We start from the raw sequence: 16,812 nt of genomic DNA, 5'->3' as shown, positions 1-16,812 counted from the left end.
CCCCGACACCACATTGATTCTCTTAATGAAAAAGAGGTTATTCAAGGTGTATACTTGTGCTCTTCCAATATTTATGCCTAAGAAATCCCTCCCTCTGAGGCTTAAAGCTTCACATTTAGTGACAATTATAAAGCCGGAGTGTCTACCAAAGTGCTCTATGGTAGGTATTGCAGCCTCCAAGTCAGGCTCCAGATTATTAAAGAACAGAAGTAAGACATCTGCGGAGGGTCAAGTTCACTCGTCTGTCTCCTACCACTATCCTAGTAAGAACCATACCACTATTTAGGATGCGTATCTGTGGCTCTAGTGCAAGGTTAACCATCAGAGGAGACAGTGGGCACCCCTGACATGTGCCCTTGGTTAATTTAATTAGTGTTGACAAAAACCCAGCTGTATTAACTCAGGCCTTTGATTTCTTGTAGTTTATCCGAAAACAACCTGACGACCCACCAGAGACCTCTTCCAACAACGTCAATACTTTTTGTATATTCATTGTAGCATTACATCCCCATACAAAGCCCATCTGTAATAAGATTTTAATATCAACATTGTTTAATGATATTGGGCAGTAGGATCTGGAATGGGGGGATTCCTACCCAGTTGTGCTTTCAGAGGCAAAATGTGTGCCTGCAACACCCCATTGAATAATTCTGTGAGAGTCAGGCTAACCTGTTCATGCACAGTTTTATAGAGTGGACCCTCTTAATGGTTTTTGAGACCTCCCCTATCATGATTGGTTCATTTAAAGACACTAACTGCTCCTGGGTCAAGTACTTTAAGTTCAGAGTGTTAAGATATGTAGCATTAGACAAGACATATGCAGACTCAGGGTATACGTTCTTATAGGAGTGCAAAATGGCATTAATATCCCCCGGATGGGTTTTAATCGACCTGTGTGGTGTTTGCAGCGCTCCCTCCCCTTACCCTTAGCCAATCTAACCATTAGTTTCACCGCTTTGTTATTATACTGAAAATACATGATGTCCCTACGTTGTGTTTGTTTTTCTTTCTGCATCATCCAATATCCAAGAGTGGTTCTAGACATTATCCAGCCCTGCTTATGCCTGTCGTGGAGTTTTGAGATAAGCCCGACATGCTCGCTGGAGTGTCTGACTAGCTCCCGTATATTGGGTCTGACATTCCCTATGTCAGTGTCCTAAGTAGGTTAAAATCTGTTTTCTCAGTTTCCCAGTAAAGTGTTTTTTTGTTTTGTTTTTTGTTCTGATGCTGGGCATTGTTAGTGTACTCCCACCACCATCCTCTAAGTAACTGTTGGAAGTTACACATAGCGGTTCACCTAGCATATTTTTAATGAAAGTATATTAGAAAGATTTTTTAATATGCAAATTAATAAAGGATAATTATTTTATTAGGAAAACCCATTTAGGCCAACGCCCCACAGGGTGTAATGCAGCAAAAACTTGTTGCATTTTTTTCTGAAGAGTTTTTGCAGCGTTTTTATTTCCCTATTAAGTTTATAGGTAAACTACTCATGATGTATTTGACAGCTTTTTTTCCCCACAATATGCGAATGGGATGAAATGAAATCTCATTCACCTTGCTGGTACAATAAAATGCTGTGATGCTTTCTGCCGCATTTCAGTAGCAACCAAAAAAATGCTTTTCTGCTATGTGGGGCCATAGCCTTAACCAAAACTTAGCCAGGCCTCACAGCTGCATTAACTGTTGCTATAAAAAGTACACCTTTGGTTACGCCTCTTGAAAGTGTATGTGATATTAAGTGTATAGAGTCATCATAAAGCTAAGCGATGCTCTCTAGTTTTAGATCTTGCCGGAGTGTTCATTTTCAGTGCACAAAGTAACGGAGCAGCTTCCAGTGATTTGGAGCGTTATTTCAAAAATATCCAGCGCTCTCTCATCCCTTCTTTATTGGACTTAAAGGATAGAAAAGCAATGATGTGGCACTCTTAGTCATAGCCGTGATATGACTAAGACTGCCACATCATTGCTTTTATATGCTTAAGGTCCTATAAAGAAGTTTTAAACAAAGTACAAGAGTTCTAGATGTTTTTTTTAAAATAAAGTGGGTTTAGCAGTAAAAAAAAAAAATGGCACAATATCAGTAATAGAAAAGTCACTATGTAAACTGTTTGCTTCATACTACATGATGATTTATTAATTGCTCAGACAGAATTCTGCTGAACCAATTTAACTGAAGTGTCACTGAACTGCAGAACACTATAAGAATGCTGTGACTGTAACGTAGCATGACAGTGGTGGAGAGTTAAACCTCTCTCTAATCTAAGCAACCCCAGAGGAATTGTTCAATCTATATGCAAGTGTAACACAATGTGAAATAGCTGAAAATATGTGCAAAAACTATGAGTTAAAAGGTATAGTATAAATGTCCGATTATAGGTTTTATGATGACCAATCATGAGGGTCCACATCCCAAGATATCATGAACGGGTTATTATAGAGCCCACTGCTCACTGGAACCAGTGTACTCCGTGGAAGCACAGCACTGTACACTCAGCCTGGTTACTGCAGGTCTTTCCATTCACTACAGTTTAAAGGCCTGACATCTTCAAGAAGCAACATCATAAGGTAAACCAGGATTGAGTATTGGATTTATCCTTCTACCAGAACGGCATGCATCTTACGTTTGGATTGATTGCCACTCTCGAATCATAAATATGGCTTACATAGAAATAGTATAGTCATATTTTCACGTCAAAACAATTGTAAAATGTAAATTATTTTTACGTTGAAGAGGGTAAAAGAAACAAGTCTAGATAAGTCTGCAAAAGGGAATACGGGAAAGGGATTATGACAAGTCCTCTGTATATGATACTATAAAATTGATTAGAAGTATGACTGCATCCTGTTTGGCATATTACCATATGGACTGCACTTTTGGCAGGGTTACCCTATTCAAGTGTTTCTTATTGAAGTGTCAGTGAATGATATTTGTGGTCTTGGCTCTGTTATGGAATGAATTCCTGCCATGTGTATTCTCAGATATATGGAAGTATGCAGTCAGTTGTCGATAAGACGTGAAGAGTAACTCATTACTTTTTCCATTCCCTTAATATTGCTATACTATATGAAAACAAGAATTCATTAGGAAAAATTGGAAATCTGTTTCTTCTATTTGTCCTCACTTGAAAGCACTTCAGTATTTAGTTGTCCATCACATTAGTAATTTACCAGTCCTTTGTTATTTTTCCTCTTGAATCCTCATACAACAATGACTTTATCCATAGTGTACATTCAGCTGGAGCGAAGTGTGTGATAGACATAAGGCTACCTAGGTGTGCCATATGCCATAACCACTTCCATTTATTTGCACATTTTATTAAGGCTGATAAAACTAGAAGATGGAGGTGTCTCCTGTACGGAAGTCCCAGACAGCAGTCTACTAGGGGTACACTAAGGTACTTTATTTTTTCACTCCGTCATATTGAACACTTGCAGAAAATCAAGGGAAATTTTACATCACTAAAAAAAATGTTTCTTTAGTTATAGAAAACTAAAATCAAGGTTATGGCGACGTGTAAAGAAAAAAGCACAAGTGAAAGCTTCATACTTCTATGAAACAATCTTGGAATGTCACTTGAATTGAGAGAGAGCTTTTCCTTTGGTTGTCCTTTCATCTTTATATTGTAACATTTGTTATACCTGGTATAGGAGGGCATTTATAATTTGAATCTAAAGTTACTATTATCTTTTTTTTTTTTTTTTTTTTTTTTCAAGTCAAGGCCCAACATTACATAGCTATTCTTTCACGTCAATTCCTGACACTATTTTTACATTATTAGAATAGAAAACTATAATGTCCAGCACACGGAAATTCAATAAAACGTAGGGTTTTATGAGATGGTAATGTGACAATAATTTCCATTCTCCTGCGGAATATACCAATTCCATGCAGTTTGTGACTTGGGCATACCTTGATGTCAATGAACTTCTTCCCATTCTCCGTTATTGTCTTCTCATATTAGATGGTATTACATTTTCTATGATGATCTAGATTAAGTAGCTTTGTAACTGGTTTCATCACTCATTCCCTATCCATGTTTGCACCTTTGAATCCCGTGCAGCATCCCCATGATCTGATTTGTCGTTGACTAATGAACAACAGAATTGGTTTCGGCATGAGACAAACGGAATGCCGACATCAATCCAGAAATGCATTAATCTTTAATAATCCACATCTGCATGTTTTATAAATGGTGTAACCAGCGATTGTTAATGTTGATACTCTCCTTTCCAAAAAGAAAGTGACAAGGAGCTTGTGCTTGGAAACTTCATTAAAAGTGATCAAATGAGTGTTCCCACTGACCTTGCTGAGGGTACTAAACTAATGAAAGTTTTAACTTGATTAAAAAGGCATAAAGCCTTGGAAAGCAGAGTAGTCAGATTTTTGGCTTTTGACAAGGTTACAAAGATGAAAATAATTGTAGATGCCATAAAACAGAGAGACATATGTTTAAGATAATCTCCATCTTTTTTCATATAATAGGATATTGCTACAATCAGATCATTTTATAAATGCCATGGAGATGATGAATATGTCAGTGGGCTCCTTTATGAAGAAGCTGGGGCACCTAGGGGGACTGCTGTCCAATGATCTATAGTCAAAAGTTTATAGAATATTATGAAGTACCCTATATCGTGTTGTGAGTGGCTGGAAAACAGTTTTCCCTATGATTGCTGTACATTGTCTGAAGCCTAAGCCTGCTTGTCCGAGTAGCAGTTTCACCAAATAAAGTGTATAGAGAATGCATGTGATGGCGCTATATAAGAAAAAAAATAATAATAAGGTACTTGCAAATGATAAAGGTCTCTAATAAATATGCTTGTGTACATCACAAAGACTCATAAACTTAGTTTTGCCCATGTATATGTTTCAGCTCCTCTCCTAAGCAGGTTATATTGGTATATTGTTGTTTACAAATAAACATTTCTGTAGTTAAGTCAAATTCTTTTAAGCCAATGTGCATTCTGGCAAAATACCACCAAGCCAAGAAATATTTGGAAGCACAGTTCTACTTGGTTACTGCCAATGCTAAAAATTTTGGAACCTTCTACTGATTTTGATACAGCACAAAAACATTGTGCACTCTCTATCCAAGTAAAGCAACTTTATTAGTAAATATTTCATACAGTGGCGTGTAAGCAGACACATTATCAGCACTTTACAGGAACTCGTCACCCATCACATGAAAAACACAGTCCCTTCTGTAGGCATGTTATAGAGCTTGGGATGCTGAACAGGCCGATGTATAATTTTGTGAGAAGAGATTCAGCATAACCTATAGTTTTACCTATTGAATTCTCTGTTCTTTTTATGCTGAGAAGTCAAGGAGACTGTTCTATCAGTAACTGTCAGCTATCTCAGCATGCACAGTCATAGAGGGAAGGCTGTCAATCACTGATAGGACTGTCTGCTTGACCTGAAGAGAGCTATACTGTCCTCTTCTTCAATAGCACAATGTACATATGGCAGGAGCCGCCAGAGATTGAGTCCAGGACTCAAAGACAAAGCACAAGCCTGGAGTGATGTTGGAAGGTTTAGAGCCCTATACCCCAGCAACATAAGGACTTGTTAGTGGTTTAGGAGTCCCAAGCCTTGTGAGGTTTCCTTTAATGATGAATCTGTTTTACTTTCTGTCATTTTGAGAACTGTTTTGGGAGTCGGTGCAGTTTCAGCTGTAACACACTCAACTCAGAATGTGTGAACCCAGTATTAAAGGAAATGTCAATAATAACATTGAGTTGCTTTTGAGTTTCCTTGCACACCAAATTTGTATGTTATATTTAGTCTTTGTATGTGGATGTTCTATTCCAGATCTAGTTCTAACTAGTGCTCCATTGTTACAGTGCAGTCTTGTAATACTCTGACATCACTCTGCTTACCGATGGCTAACAGTTCACTTAATAGTAAAACTGCTATTAATTCCTTTCATGAAAAATAATCTTGCATCCATCTATTGCGAATCTTTACAATTGTAATGCTATTTATTATGTAATGGAGATACTAACTAGAAGATCTCTTCTTGAGATTATTTTATTGAGCAAGAGATGTCATTAAAAATGATGTCTGATAAAGTGTGAATTGCCAGGCAGTTTTCAAGTTTTTTTTTTTCTTTTCCTCTCTTCCATATCCCCCTGTCTCCTATCAAATATTCTGTTGATAGCGGTGCCTCAGGCATACATACATATTAAGTAGAAGTTTCTTGAGCTAACATGGAATTGCCATTTGTTTACTATATTGAGGAGCATTTTATTGCCTTGATCACATAGATGTGTTTATTATAATACAAAGAATTGCTGTTTTTACTTTGTGTTCTACTATGTGGGGACAGCAGTGTACACATGCTTACACATGTTGGCACGTTCTTCTGGTGCCACAGTTAAAGGCCATATCATTTATCAGGAACAGCAATTTCTTAAGCCTAAATTAAGTTCATCCTATGGCACCCTGTGCACCTAAAATGAAATGAAATGAGTCCAGATATATCTGCCCCAGGTTTCTGAGATATGTGTGGTCCAGGGCAGATCTGGAGTAGGCCTCAGCACAGGTGTAGGACCTTGGCTCATTACTGACCCATAAAAGGCTGCAGAGCCTGCAGTTCATGGCAGATCCATGAGGTGAAAGGAGGTGTATGGTTCTGTCCTGTAACGCTGAGTCCGGTGAGACAATATGGCGCTTGTTTTGTTTGTGTGGTTGGAAGTAAGCCACATGTATAGTTAGGTTATCAGTTCTATTTAGTTAGTTGCTCAAACGAGCAGGGTTTTTTTTATTTTCTTTTTGTATTCTGTATTTTTGTTTTGTTTATTTTGTACCTGAAGTCAAGGTTTATTTATTTTCCATTTTTTTCTAAATAAACCATTTTGCTTCTCATTTTATGTCCCTGTCTGGGCTGTTTGGGTCCGCAACACTGCTTCTACCGAGCTAACTTCCACATTAGGCTTACACAAAAATATGTAACTTTGCTGCTGCAGAAATCTGACACACATACAATGATAAATTCCGTCCACTGTGTCTAATGTAATATTTCAGAAATAGTTTTTTGCGCTGTTTGACACCTAGTAGTAAGTACTTGTACCTGTAATGAGCTCACCTTGCATAGGATAGCGTATTAAGCTGATAGATCTGCTTTAACATACAGATAAACTCTCTTATTTCTAGTAGATTTTTACACTTAGTGGTTGATTGTTTTGAAATGTCACATGTATTGTCAGATCTGCAGATTTTATGATACAATGCACACTCCTTTATTACTTTTGTTTTGCATGCTATTTGGGTCTGTGTAGTTTATATAATTTTTTAAATTTTTTTATAGGGAGCCAGATGCCTCCACAACCTCCCGGTAGTCAGACAGAGTCTAGTTCACATCCTGCCTTGAGCCAATCGCCAATGCCACAGGACAGAGGTAAGTCATTTGAAAAATTTTCTTTTGCCTTATTTCAATAAAAAAAAAAAAATTAACGGGATTCTACCATTAAAAACTTTTTTTGTGTGGATAAGACGTAAGAATAGCCTTTACAAAGGCTATATCTTCAATGCCTTCTTCCGGTGCATGCTCGTAACTTCTAGCAGAGCAGACTGCACAGGCCACGGGAAAATGGCCGCTAACAATACTGTGCAAGCGGCTATTTTCCTATGACCTGTGCCCCTGCACAGTCTGCTCTGCCCAAGGCCTGAGGCCTAGAAGTTACGAGCCTGCGTCGGAAGAAGACATTGAAGATGACGCTGTGGACGAAGAAGGAGGCGGCACTTGGAGACACTTCTCTGGCAGCGGTGGGGACGCCCCATCGCTGTTTAAGCGCTGGGGCCAGCCCCCATCGTTGCAAGAGAACTCATTTGCATACCGGTAAAAACCGTAAGGAACGGCACAGCGGAGACAACGTTTAAAGGTAAGAGCCGTATAGCTTTCTAAAGGCTATTCCGACGTCTTATCCACAAAAAAAAAAAAAAAAAAAGGTTTTAATGGTAGAATCCCTTTAAGAACAGTATCTTATGATTTAGAGAGTTGGATAGCTTTGTGAAAAGAAGCTGTATAATACTCTATCATTTGGTGACAAGTGTAAATTTTATATTTCATTTGCTTCTGATCTCTGCCCACACACTCAGCTAGTATACATGTATTTTGGATGTTTAGAAAACCAGAAAAGGGTATACGGGGTTAGTTGTGACTCAAGATTTCTAGCTATAGTTTGGCGTAATACCTAGAGATGAGCGAACACTAAAATGTTCGAGGTTCGAAATTCGATTCGAACAGCCGCTCACTGTTCGAGTGTTCGAATGGGTTTCGAACCCCATTATAGTCTATGGGGAACATAAACTCGTTAAGGGGGAAACCCAAATTCGTGTCTGGAGGGTCACCAAGTCCACTATGACACCCCAGGAAATGATACCAACACCCTGGAATGACACTGGGACAGCAGGGGAAGCATGTCTGGGGGCATAAAAGTCACTTTATTTCATGGAAATCCCTGTCAGTTTGCGATTTTCGCAAGCTAACTTTTCCCCATAGAAATGCATTGGCCAGTGCTGATTGGCCAGAGTACGGAACTCGACCAATCAGCGCTGGCTCTGCTGGAGGAGGCGGAGTCTAAGATAGCTCCACACCAGTCTCCATTCAGGTCCGACCTTAGACTCCGCCTCCTCCGGCAGAGCCAGCGCTGATTGGCCGAAGGCTGGCCAATGCATTCCTATGCGAATGCAGACTTAGCAGTGCTGAGTCAGTTTTGCTCAACTACACATCTGATGCACACTCGGCACTGCTACATCAGATGTAGCAATCTGATGTAGCAGAGCCGAGGGTGCACTAGAACCCCTGTGCAAACTCAGTTCACGCTAATAGAATGCATTGGCCAGCGCTGATTGGCCAATGCATTCTATTAGCCCGATGAAGTAGAGCTGAATGTGTGTGCTAAGCACACACATTCAGCACTGCTTCATCAAGCCAATACAATGCATTAGCCAGTGCTGATTGGCCAGAGTACGGAATTCGGCCAATCAGCGCTGGCTCTGCTGGAGGAGGCGGAGTCTAAGATCGCTCCACACCAGTCTCCATTCAGGTCCGACCTTAGACTCCGCCTCCTCCGGCAGAGCCAGCGCTGATTGGCCGAAGGCTGGCCAATGCATTCCTATGCGAATGCAGACTTAGCAGTGCTGAGTCAGTTTTGCTCAACTACACATCTGATGCACACTCGGCACTGCTACATCAGATGTAGCAATCTGATGTAGCAGAGCCGAGGGTGCACTAGAACCCCTGTGCAAACTCAGTTCACGCTAATAGAATGCATTGGCCAGCGCTGATTGGCCAATGCATTCTATTAGCCCGATGAAGTAGAGCTGAATGTGTGTGCTAAGCACACACATTCAGCACTGCTTCATCAAGCCAATACAATGCATTAGCCAGTGCTGATTGGCCAGAGTACGGAATTCGGCCAATCAGCGCTGGCCAATGCATTCTATTAGCCCGATGAAGTAGAGCTGAATGTGTGTGCTAAGCACACACATTCAGCACTGCTTCATCAAGCCAATACAATGCATTAGCCAGTGCTGATTGGCCAGAGTACGGAATTCGGCCAATCAGCGCTGGCTCTGCTGGAGGAGGCGGAGTCTAAGGTCGGACCTGAATGGAGACTGGTGTGGAGCGATCTTAGACTCCGCCTCCTCCAGCAGAGCCAGCGCTGATTGGTCGAGTTCCGTACTCTGGCCAATCAGCGCTGGCCAATGCATTCTATTAGCCCGATGAAGTAGAGCTGAATGTGTGTGCTTAGCACACACATTCAGCTCTACTTCATCAGGCTAATAGAATACATTGGCCAATCAGCGCTGGCCAATGCATTCTATTAGCTTGATGAAGCAGAGTGTGCACAAGGGTTCAAGCGCACCCTCGGCTCTGATGTAGCAGAGCTGAGGGTGCACAAGGGTTCAAGTGCACCCTCGGCTCTCCTACATCAGAGCCGAGGGTGCGCTTGAACCCTTGTGCAGCCTCGGCTCTGCTACATCAGAGCCGAGGGTGCGCTTGAACCCTTGTGCACACTCTGCTTCATCAAGCTAATAGAATGCATTGGCCAGCACTGATTGGCCAGAGTACGGAATTCGGCCAATCAGCGCTGGCCAATGCATCCCTATGGGAAAAAGTTTATCTCACAAAAATCACAATTACACACCCGATAGAGCCCCAAAAAGTTATTTTTAATAACATTCCCCCCTAAATAAAGGTTATCCCTAGCTATCCCTGCCTGTACAGCTATCCCTGTCTCATAGTCACAAAGTTCACATTCTCATATGACCCGGATTTGAAATCCACTATTCGTCTAAAATGGAGGTCACCTGATTTCGGCAGCCAATGACTTTTTCCAATTTTTTTCAATGCCCCCAGTGTCGTAGTTCCTGTCCCACCTCCCCTGCGCTGTTATTGGTGCAAAAAAGGCGCCAGGGAAGGTGGGAGGGGAATCGAATTTTGGCGCACTTTACCACGTGGTGTTCGATTCGATTCGAACATGGCGAACACCCTGATATCCGATCGAACATGTGTTCGATAGAACACTGTTCGCTCATCTCTAGTAATACCCCATTAATCCCTTTCTACAGTTTTTAATATATGGTATTAGTAACAAGTAAGTTTTAGTAGTCTGGTAAGCTGCAATGATAATGCTTCTGTTGTAAAGTTTTCCATTCTCCAGCCACTTTGAAGCCATCTCCATGTTTACCTTTGCTTTGTTATCCCCACTCCAGTTTCCTGCTGAGAATACATTCACCAGACTATTCAGTGAAGGATTTTCCCTGTTTCTCTGTAAAAGAAGAGTTGTAGTCATTTATCAATCTGCTTAGCTATTGTGGTGGTTAATGAAGCTAATGACTTTTTTATTTGGCAAACAATGCATGTAAGGTATTGGTTTTAGCGGTGGCTAATTTTCTGGCATTTCTTCTTTATTTCTGCTCCTACATGCTGTTAAGCATAATTGCTCATATATGGACGCCTACAGAAAACATTTACCGTTAATCACAACCTACTTGACAGGGATTTTAATTAATCATTGGCTGTCAATGCTATCTACTGTATTAGACAGGGATCCCAAACAAAAAGGAAGATGGTATATGACATGAGCCTCCAGTGCAGGGAGAAACTTTGCTAACTAGCATTGCAATAGAAAAGAGAAAACAATGCCAACTCGGGTTGGTTTAAGCTATAGCACCATTCTTAGGAAGCAAGTGAGAAATGTGTTGGAAACAAGAAAATAGGACATCATTATGCTCTTAGCAACTTTGCCAAGTTATGACGGTTAGATGACTGGGTCAGGGCATGTTCAAAATGGCAAGTCTTTTTGGCTGTTTATAGTTTGCAAAAGTTGGTGCTGTCTTAAGTGGCCCAACCAGTGACATTGTCATGTTTGCTTAAGGCTTATTGGAGTCTGTAGGAATTAAAGCAAGTACCCCTGGCCCAATCCAATAGAAGACCTTTTTAGGTGAACATACATTTCTGAAACAATTTTGGCTATAATAGAAATGTGTTTGATGTACTGAAGTGTATCAGAGCTTGCTGTATGTAACTGTGCATGTAACTGTCTAGACTGGACAAACTTACCATGCTGAAACTGCCCTCCATGATTTTTTTTTCTTCAGAGGGTGACAATCAGTTGCCATGACAACTCATATCCCATTGAAGGCTCCTAGGCTTGCCATTATTATAGTTCTATTACATGCTGCCATAAGCAGCATGCATTAAAGTCAATGGATTTTACTATGCACTGCAATATATTAATATTGCACTGTATTGTATGAGCAGTCAGACCCCTCTAGTGTTCAAGGTCTCAAGGGATCTGAAAATAAAAGTTAAAAAAATATAAATAAAAGATTTTTTTTAAAAAAACACAAAAATCATTAAAAAAAAAATATTAAATCACCCCTTTTTCCCTCGATCACAGAAATAAAGGAATACACATAAACACATTTGGTATCCCTGCACTCAAAAATGCTTGAACGTTTAAAATGTATAAAATATTTGAAAAAATTGAAATGGTCAAATGGCTGCTTTTTCAACATTTTTCCTCTGCAAGAAATTTAATAATATGAGATCAAACTATCAGACCTTCTCCATAATGGTATCAATAAAAACTTCACATGGTCCCACATAGAAAGACGCCATATTCAGCTCCATACATGTAAATATGAAAAAATTACAGGTGTCCCAATATGACGAATCAAAAAAATTCTATTTTTATTTTTTAAAAATGTATCAAAACATTACAAATACTACACAAATTTGGTATTGGCACTGACCCACAGAATACCGGTAACATACCATATACTACATAGTGAATGCCATAAAAATTAAACCCATAAGAAATTGGGGCAAATGCATTTTTCTTCCAATTCCACCTCATTTAGAGTTGTTTTCCAGCTTTCCAGTACATTGCACAGGCTATCGAATTGTACCATTACAAAGTACAATTTGTTTCACAAACAATAAGCCATCATGTAACTCTGTGAACTGAAAAATGAAAAAAAATTATGTCTCTTGAATTGTGGGGAGGGATAGATGGTAATGCAAAAATGGTAGGGGTTAAATTTACCCCACTGTGTGTGTTTTCAGCCCTGTTTAGACATTGCCATTTGGAAATGTACCCTGAATGTTTACAAATTAAAATCCCAATTTACTACATAGTGAGACAAGGATTAAATCTCAAAAAATAGTCCAGAGACTTATTGGAGACAAAGTAATAGCAGTGACTGATGTCATGATCTTTGGGCTAAAGAAGAAGAGTTGAAAGATGGATCATATTTACTCTGCATACTGGTATAAATTTTATTCTCGGTTTTTATAGTTGATGCCAGATTCTCTGGAACGGTATGTCGGCTCTCTTTCCTATTCACTCTTCTGTGGTTAGACCATGTAGATACTTTTAGCACAAAACATCTGAGTAAGACTTGCCATGATTTTTTCTCTCCGTCCCTAGGCACAAATGATTTGTATGCTTCCCTGTTATGAATTTCTGAATTTTGCTTGCCGTCCCACTTCAGGCATCCATGCATAAGCCACCTCTTTCTTAACACCACTGCACAATTTCCACTCAAACAAATGCTTAGGAAGGAATGTTGTAATCTCGGTGGAATGTGACCCAGTTTTTATAGGAAGCAACAAAGACATTCAGTCTTAACTGTTCTGTGGTATTATAATTGGTGTTAAGTTTGTCTGCTGCTGTGCAATGTGTTTCTAACTAAAGAAACCATTCAGAAAGGACAGAAAATAAGGCCATACTGTAGCTGTGATCAGACTGTCAAGTCTTCTGTTACGGTACAGACTCTTCATAGCTCAAATCAAATTGCATTCTTGGCGAGAGTGTGTGTATCCTAAGAAGTGTATGGGTGGTAACACACACACAGCATTTTTTGAAAAAATTCATCAGTTTTTAGGCAGTTTTTTTGGTGGTTTTTAACCAAAGTCAGGAGCAGCTACAAAAAAGATAAGTCCTTAAAATGATTTTGTTTGTTACAAAGTTTGCAAAGTTTATAGAGTATCTTAGCAATTTACAAGTAAACTATGTTTAGGGAGAAAAAAGACCAGAATTCCTCTACAGCAAGTAGGCAATAAATTGCTATGGTATTTCTGATGTGAGAGGTATCTTCTCATAAGCCACTAATGTCATTTTCACCACATTATGTTTACCGTACATACTTGAGTATAAGCCGAACTTTTCAGCACAGTTTTTCTGCTGAAAAAGCCCCCCTCGGCTTATACTCGTCAGAAATTTATTTATTTGTTTATTTATTTTTATTTATTTTTTTTTGGGGGGGGGAGGGGGGAGTGTCTATGACCAGCCGCAATATCAATGTATAGAATCTCCCATAAAATGGTGGGGGAAAAAAAGCTTGGAAAAAAAAAAAAGTTCTAAATCCCTCCTTTCCCTAGAATACATACAAAAGTAGAAAATGACTGTGAAACACGTACACTTTAGGTATCCCTGTGTCTGAAAGTGCCCGGTCTACTGAATATAGGGGATCTGCAGTGCTCCTGTTCCATTGGAAAGAAGTTAACAGGAGCACTGCAGATACCCTATATTCAGCCAGACTGAATTCCAAGTGGGGAAGAAAAATCCCAGTCCTCAAGCTCAGGGAAGGGGCAGACAGACAACGAAAACGCCGCCTCCCCTTTCCCAGCACCTACTGCACCCAAAAACTCCGACAATTTTAATTTTTGAAATTTTCCAGTAGCTGCTGCATTCGGGTCGGCTTATACTCGAGTATATACGAGTATATACGGTAATACTCTTGTATTAGATCAGCAGATTCATCTGTGACCTGAAGGAATTGCAAAAAATCCCTACTCTTGTGTCAACCACTGATTGTTTTCTATCTTTCTTTAAGAAACTGTTCTTTAGTAGTTGTAGTAGTTAGACAGTACTGTGTCCTGTTATTTGACATTTCGCTTCTTTATGCAAGGTATTATAGGGTTTCATATGCATGTTAATAAATAAGCAAGGGACAGTTTGTTGTCCATGATTGATATATAACTCTTATCCAGAAAGTTTAGCTTCTTAAAGTGGACCTTTCACCACCTCCACCAATTCCACCAATTCAAGTTTGCATCTGTTAAGAGGCACCACTCCACTAATTTCAGCAGAGTTGGAACTTTTTCTTTAGCCCCCACCATTCCCGAGCAACAAGCGTGAGCAGTTTTGATGCCTAGTGTGCTATCGAGCACCTATTAATTGATGTAAAGAGCTGGACTTCTTGGAGTTGGTGAAAGGTCCTCTTTAATGCTGCAGTTTACCATCATGAACACAGGGTGCCATGAGCTTGCAGTGGCAGCCTAGCAATGGCCTATAGGTCTGCTATGTGAGGAAGTCTATTAGTACCAGATACAGCTACAAGTAGTAAAGTGAGCACATGTTCAGGTCCCCTAGTAGGACTGAAACAAAAGTGAAAAGAAAGACATGTGAATGTTTGTTGTGGAAAAATAAAAAAAAAGCAAATACAAATCACCTCTGCAAAGTCTTATATACCTCCAAAATAATACCAATGAAAACTTCAATTCATCCTGCAAAATGCAAGCCATTAGATACCTGTTGATACAAAAATTAAAAAGTTATGACTATATAACTTTAATTCTATTTTTTCATGTTAACATGTTATTTATATCTCACAGTGAGAACTCAAAAATCAGTGCCAAAATGTCTGTGCCATGAGTGACTTTCATCTTAATCCCCTCACTCTCTGATCTCACAGGGAAAATGTCAATCATTCCCACGAGTTGCGATTAGCAAGAGGACAACATGACTAAGCTTAAGCTTATCCCCGCCCACCATGACGACTTAGCTTAATTTACATATGACTTTTTATGTTTACAAACTTTTGTAACTTCAATTTACTGCAACACAAGTATTACAGAGTTGCAACAATTACTTGATCCTTTTTATGATAGGACTAGTTTTATGGTGGAGAAAGCACCAGACAGGTCCCTTTGAATATACACAAGGTTACCTTGGAATTTGGTATAGTTCCTTAAACAACTTTTAGATGCAAGCATAAACTGTATCTAGGGGAGGCATTTTGTCCAACTTTTATTGGACTATTGATTTGAGGAAGCTTGGCACTAAACTGTATTCCGTCATGCAGTCAGTGTTGCTGCAGCCTTCACTAGCCGCAGCTTAATGTATACAGTGTTTAATTTGAATGTCCAATTTTTTCTAATAGGCCGTTACTTATTAATGTAACTCCAACAGGTAACAGGCCCTATTTACTTACCAATGCTCGCTCCTGCTCATGGCTGCCTACGCTTCCCCTTTTGTGGATGCGGCTGTGATCAGGAGCAGAGATCATTAATGAGGCTGTGGGCCCATGAACCCCACAAACACTGCTATCATTATACTCTAGGGTCTTTACAACACCCTCCCCCCCCCCCCCCCGAGTATAACGATCGTAGGTGCAGGGGAGGTGAGGGAATATTAAAAACATTGTTACTTACCCCTCCTGCGTTCCGGCAGGCTTCAGGCCTGTTTGGTGAAGTCACAGACATCACATGGCCTAGGCCAGCGTCATTATACATTGTGACACCAGCCTGGGTCAAGTAACGTCTGGTCCAACATTGAGATCATCTGTGGGGAGTTTGCCGGAGCCAGGGAGAGGTAAGTAATAGAGATGAGCGAACAGTGGGGAGGTGGGACAGGAACTACGACACCGGGGGCATTGAAAAAAATTGGAAAAAGTCATTGGCTAATGAAATCAGGTGACCTCCGTTTTGGACGAATAGTGGATTTCAAATCCGGGTCATATGAGAATGTGAACTTTGTGACTATGAGACAGGGATAGCTGTACAGGCAGGGATAGCTAGGGATAACCTTTATTTAGGGGGGAATGTTATTAAAAATAACTTTTTGGGGCTCTATCGGGTGTGTAATTGTGATTTTTGTGAGAGAAACTTTTTCCCATAGGGATGCATTGGCCAGCGCTGATTGGCCGAATTCCGTACTCTGGCCAATCAGTGCTGGCCAATGCATTCTATTAGCTTGATGAAGCAGAGTGTGCACAAGGGTTCAAGCGCACCCTCGGCTCTGATGTAGCAGAGCCGAGGCTGCACAAGGGTTCAAGCGCACCCTCGGCTCTGATGTAGGAGAGCCGAGGGTGCACTTGAACCCTTGTGCACCCTCGGCTCTGCTACATCAGAGCTGAGGGTGCGCTTGAACCCTTGTGCACACTCTGCTTCATCAAGCTAATAGAATGCATTGGCCAGCGCTGATTGGCCAGAGTACGGAATTCGGCCAATCAGCGCTGGCTCTGCTGGAGGAGGCGGAGTCTAAGATCGCTCCACACCAGTCTCCATT

The 16,812-nt window shown here is 40.3% G+C and overlaps 1 protein-coding gene across 8 annotated transcripts in view; it reads left to right on the top strand.

Annotated features, from left to right (window-relative positions):
* The window catches only part of ARID1B (AT-rich interaction domain 1B), a 311,032-nt gene that overhangs the window by 204,849 nt on the left and 89,371 nt on the right, over positions 1-16,812 (top strand). For all 8 annotated transcript variants that reach the window (XM_075267670.1, XM_075267667.1, XM_075267671.1 and 5 more), the window contains one exon: positions 7,314-7,403. In XM_075267670.1, the coding sequence (XP_075123771.1) occupies positions 7,314-7,403 (90 nt within the window). The remainder of the gene's footprint in view (positions 1-7,313; positions 7,404-16,812) is intronic.

The sequence above is a fragment of the Leptodactylus fuscus genome, chromosome 3 (assembly GCF_031893055.1).
Source record: "Leptodactylus fuscus isolate aLepFus1 chromosome 3, aLepFus1.hap2, whole genome shotgun sequence".
Classification (NCBI taxonomy): domain Eukaryota; kingdom Metazoa; phylum Chordata; class Amphibia; order Anura; family Leptodactylidae; genus Leptodactylus; species Leptodactylus fuscus.
Note: the sequence above shows the minus strand (reverse complement) of the source record. Positions and strands in the feature narration are given on the sequence as shown.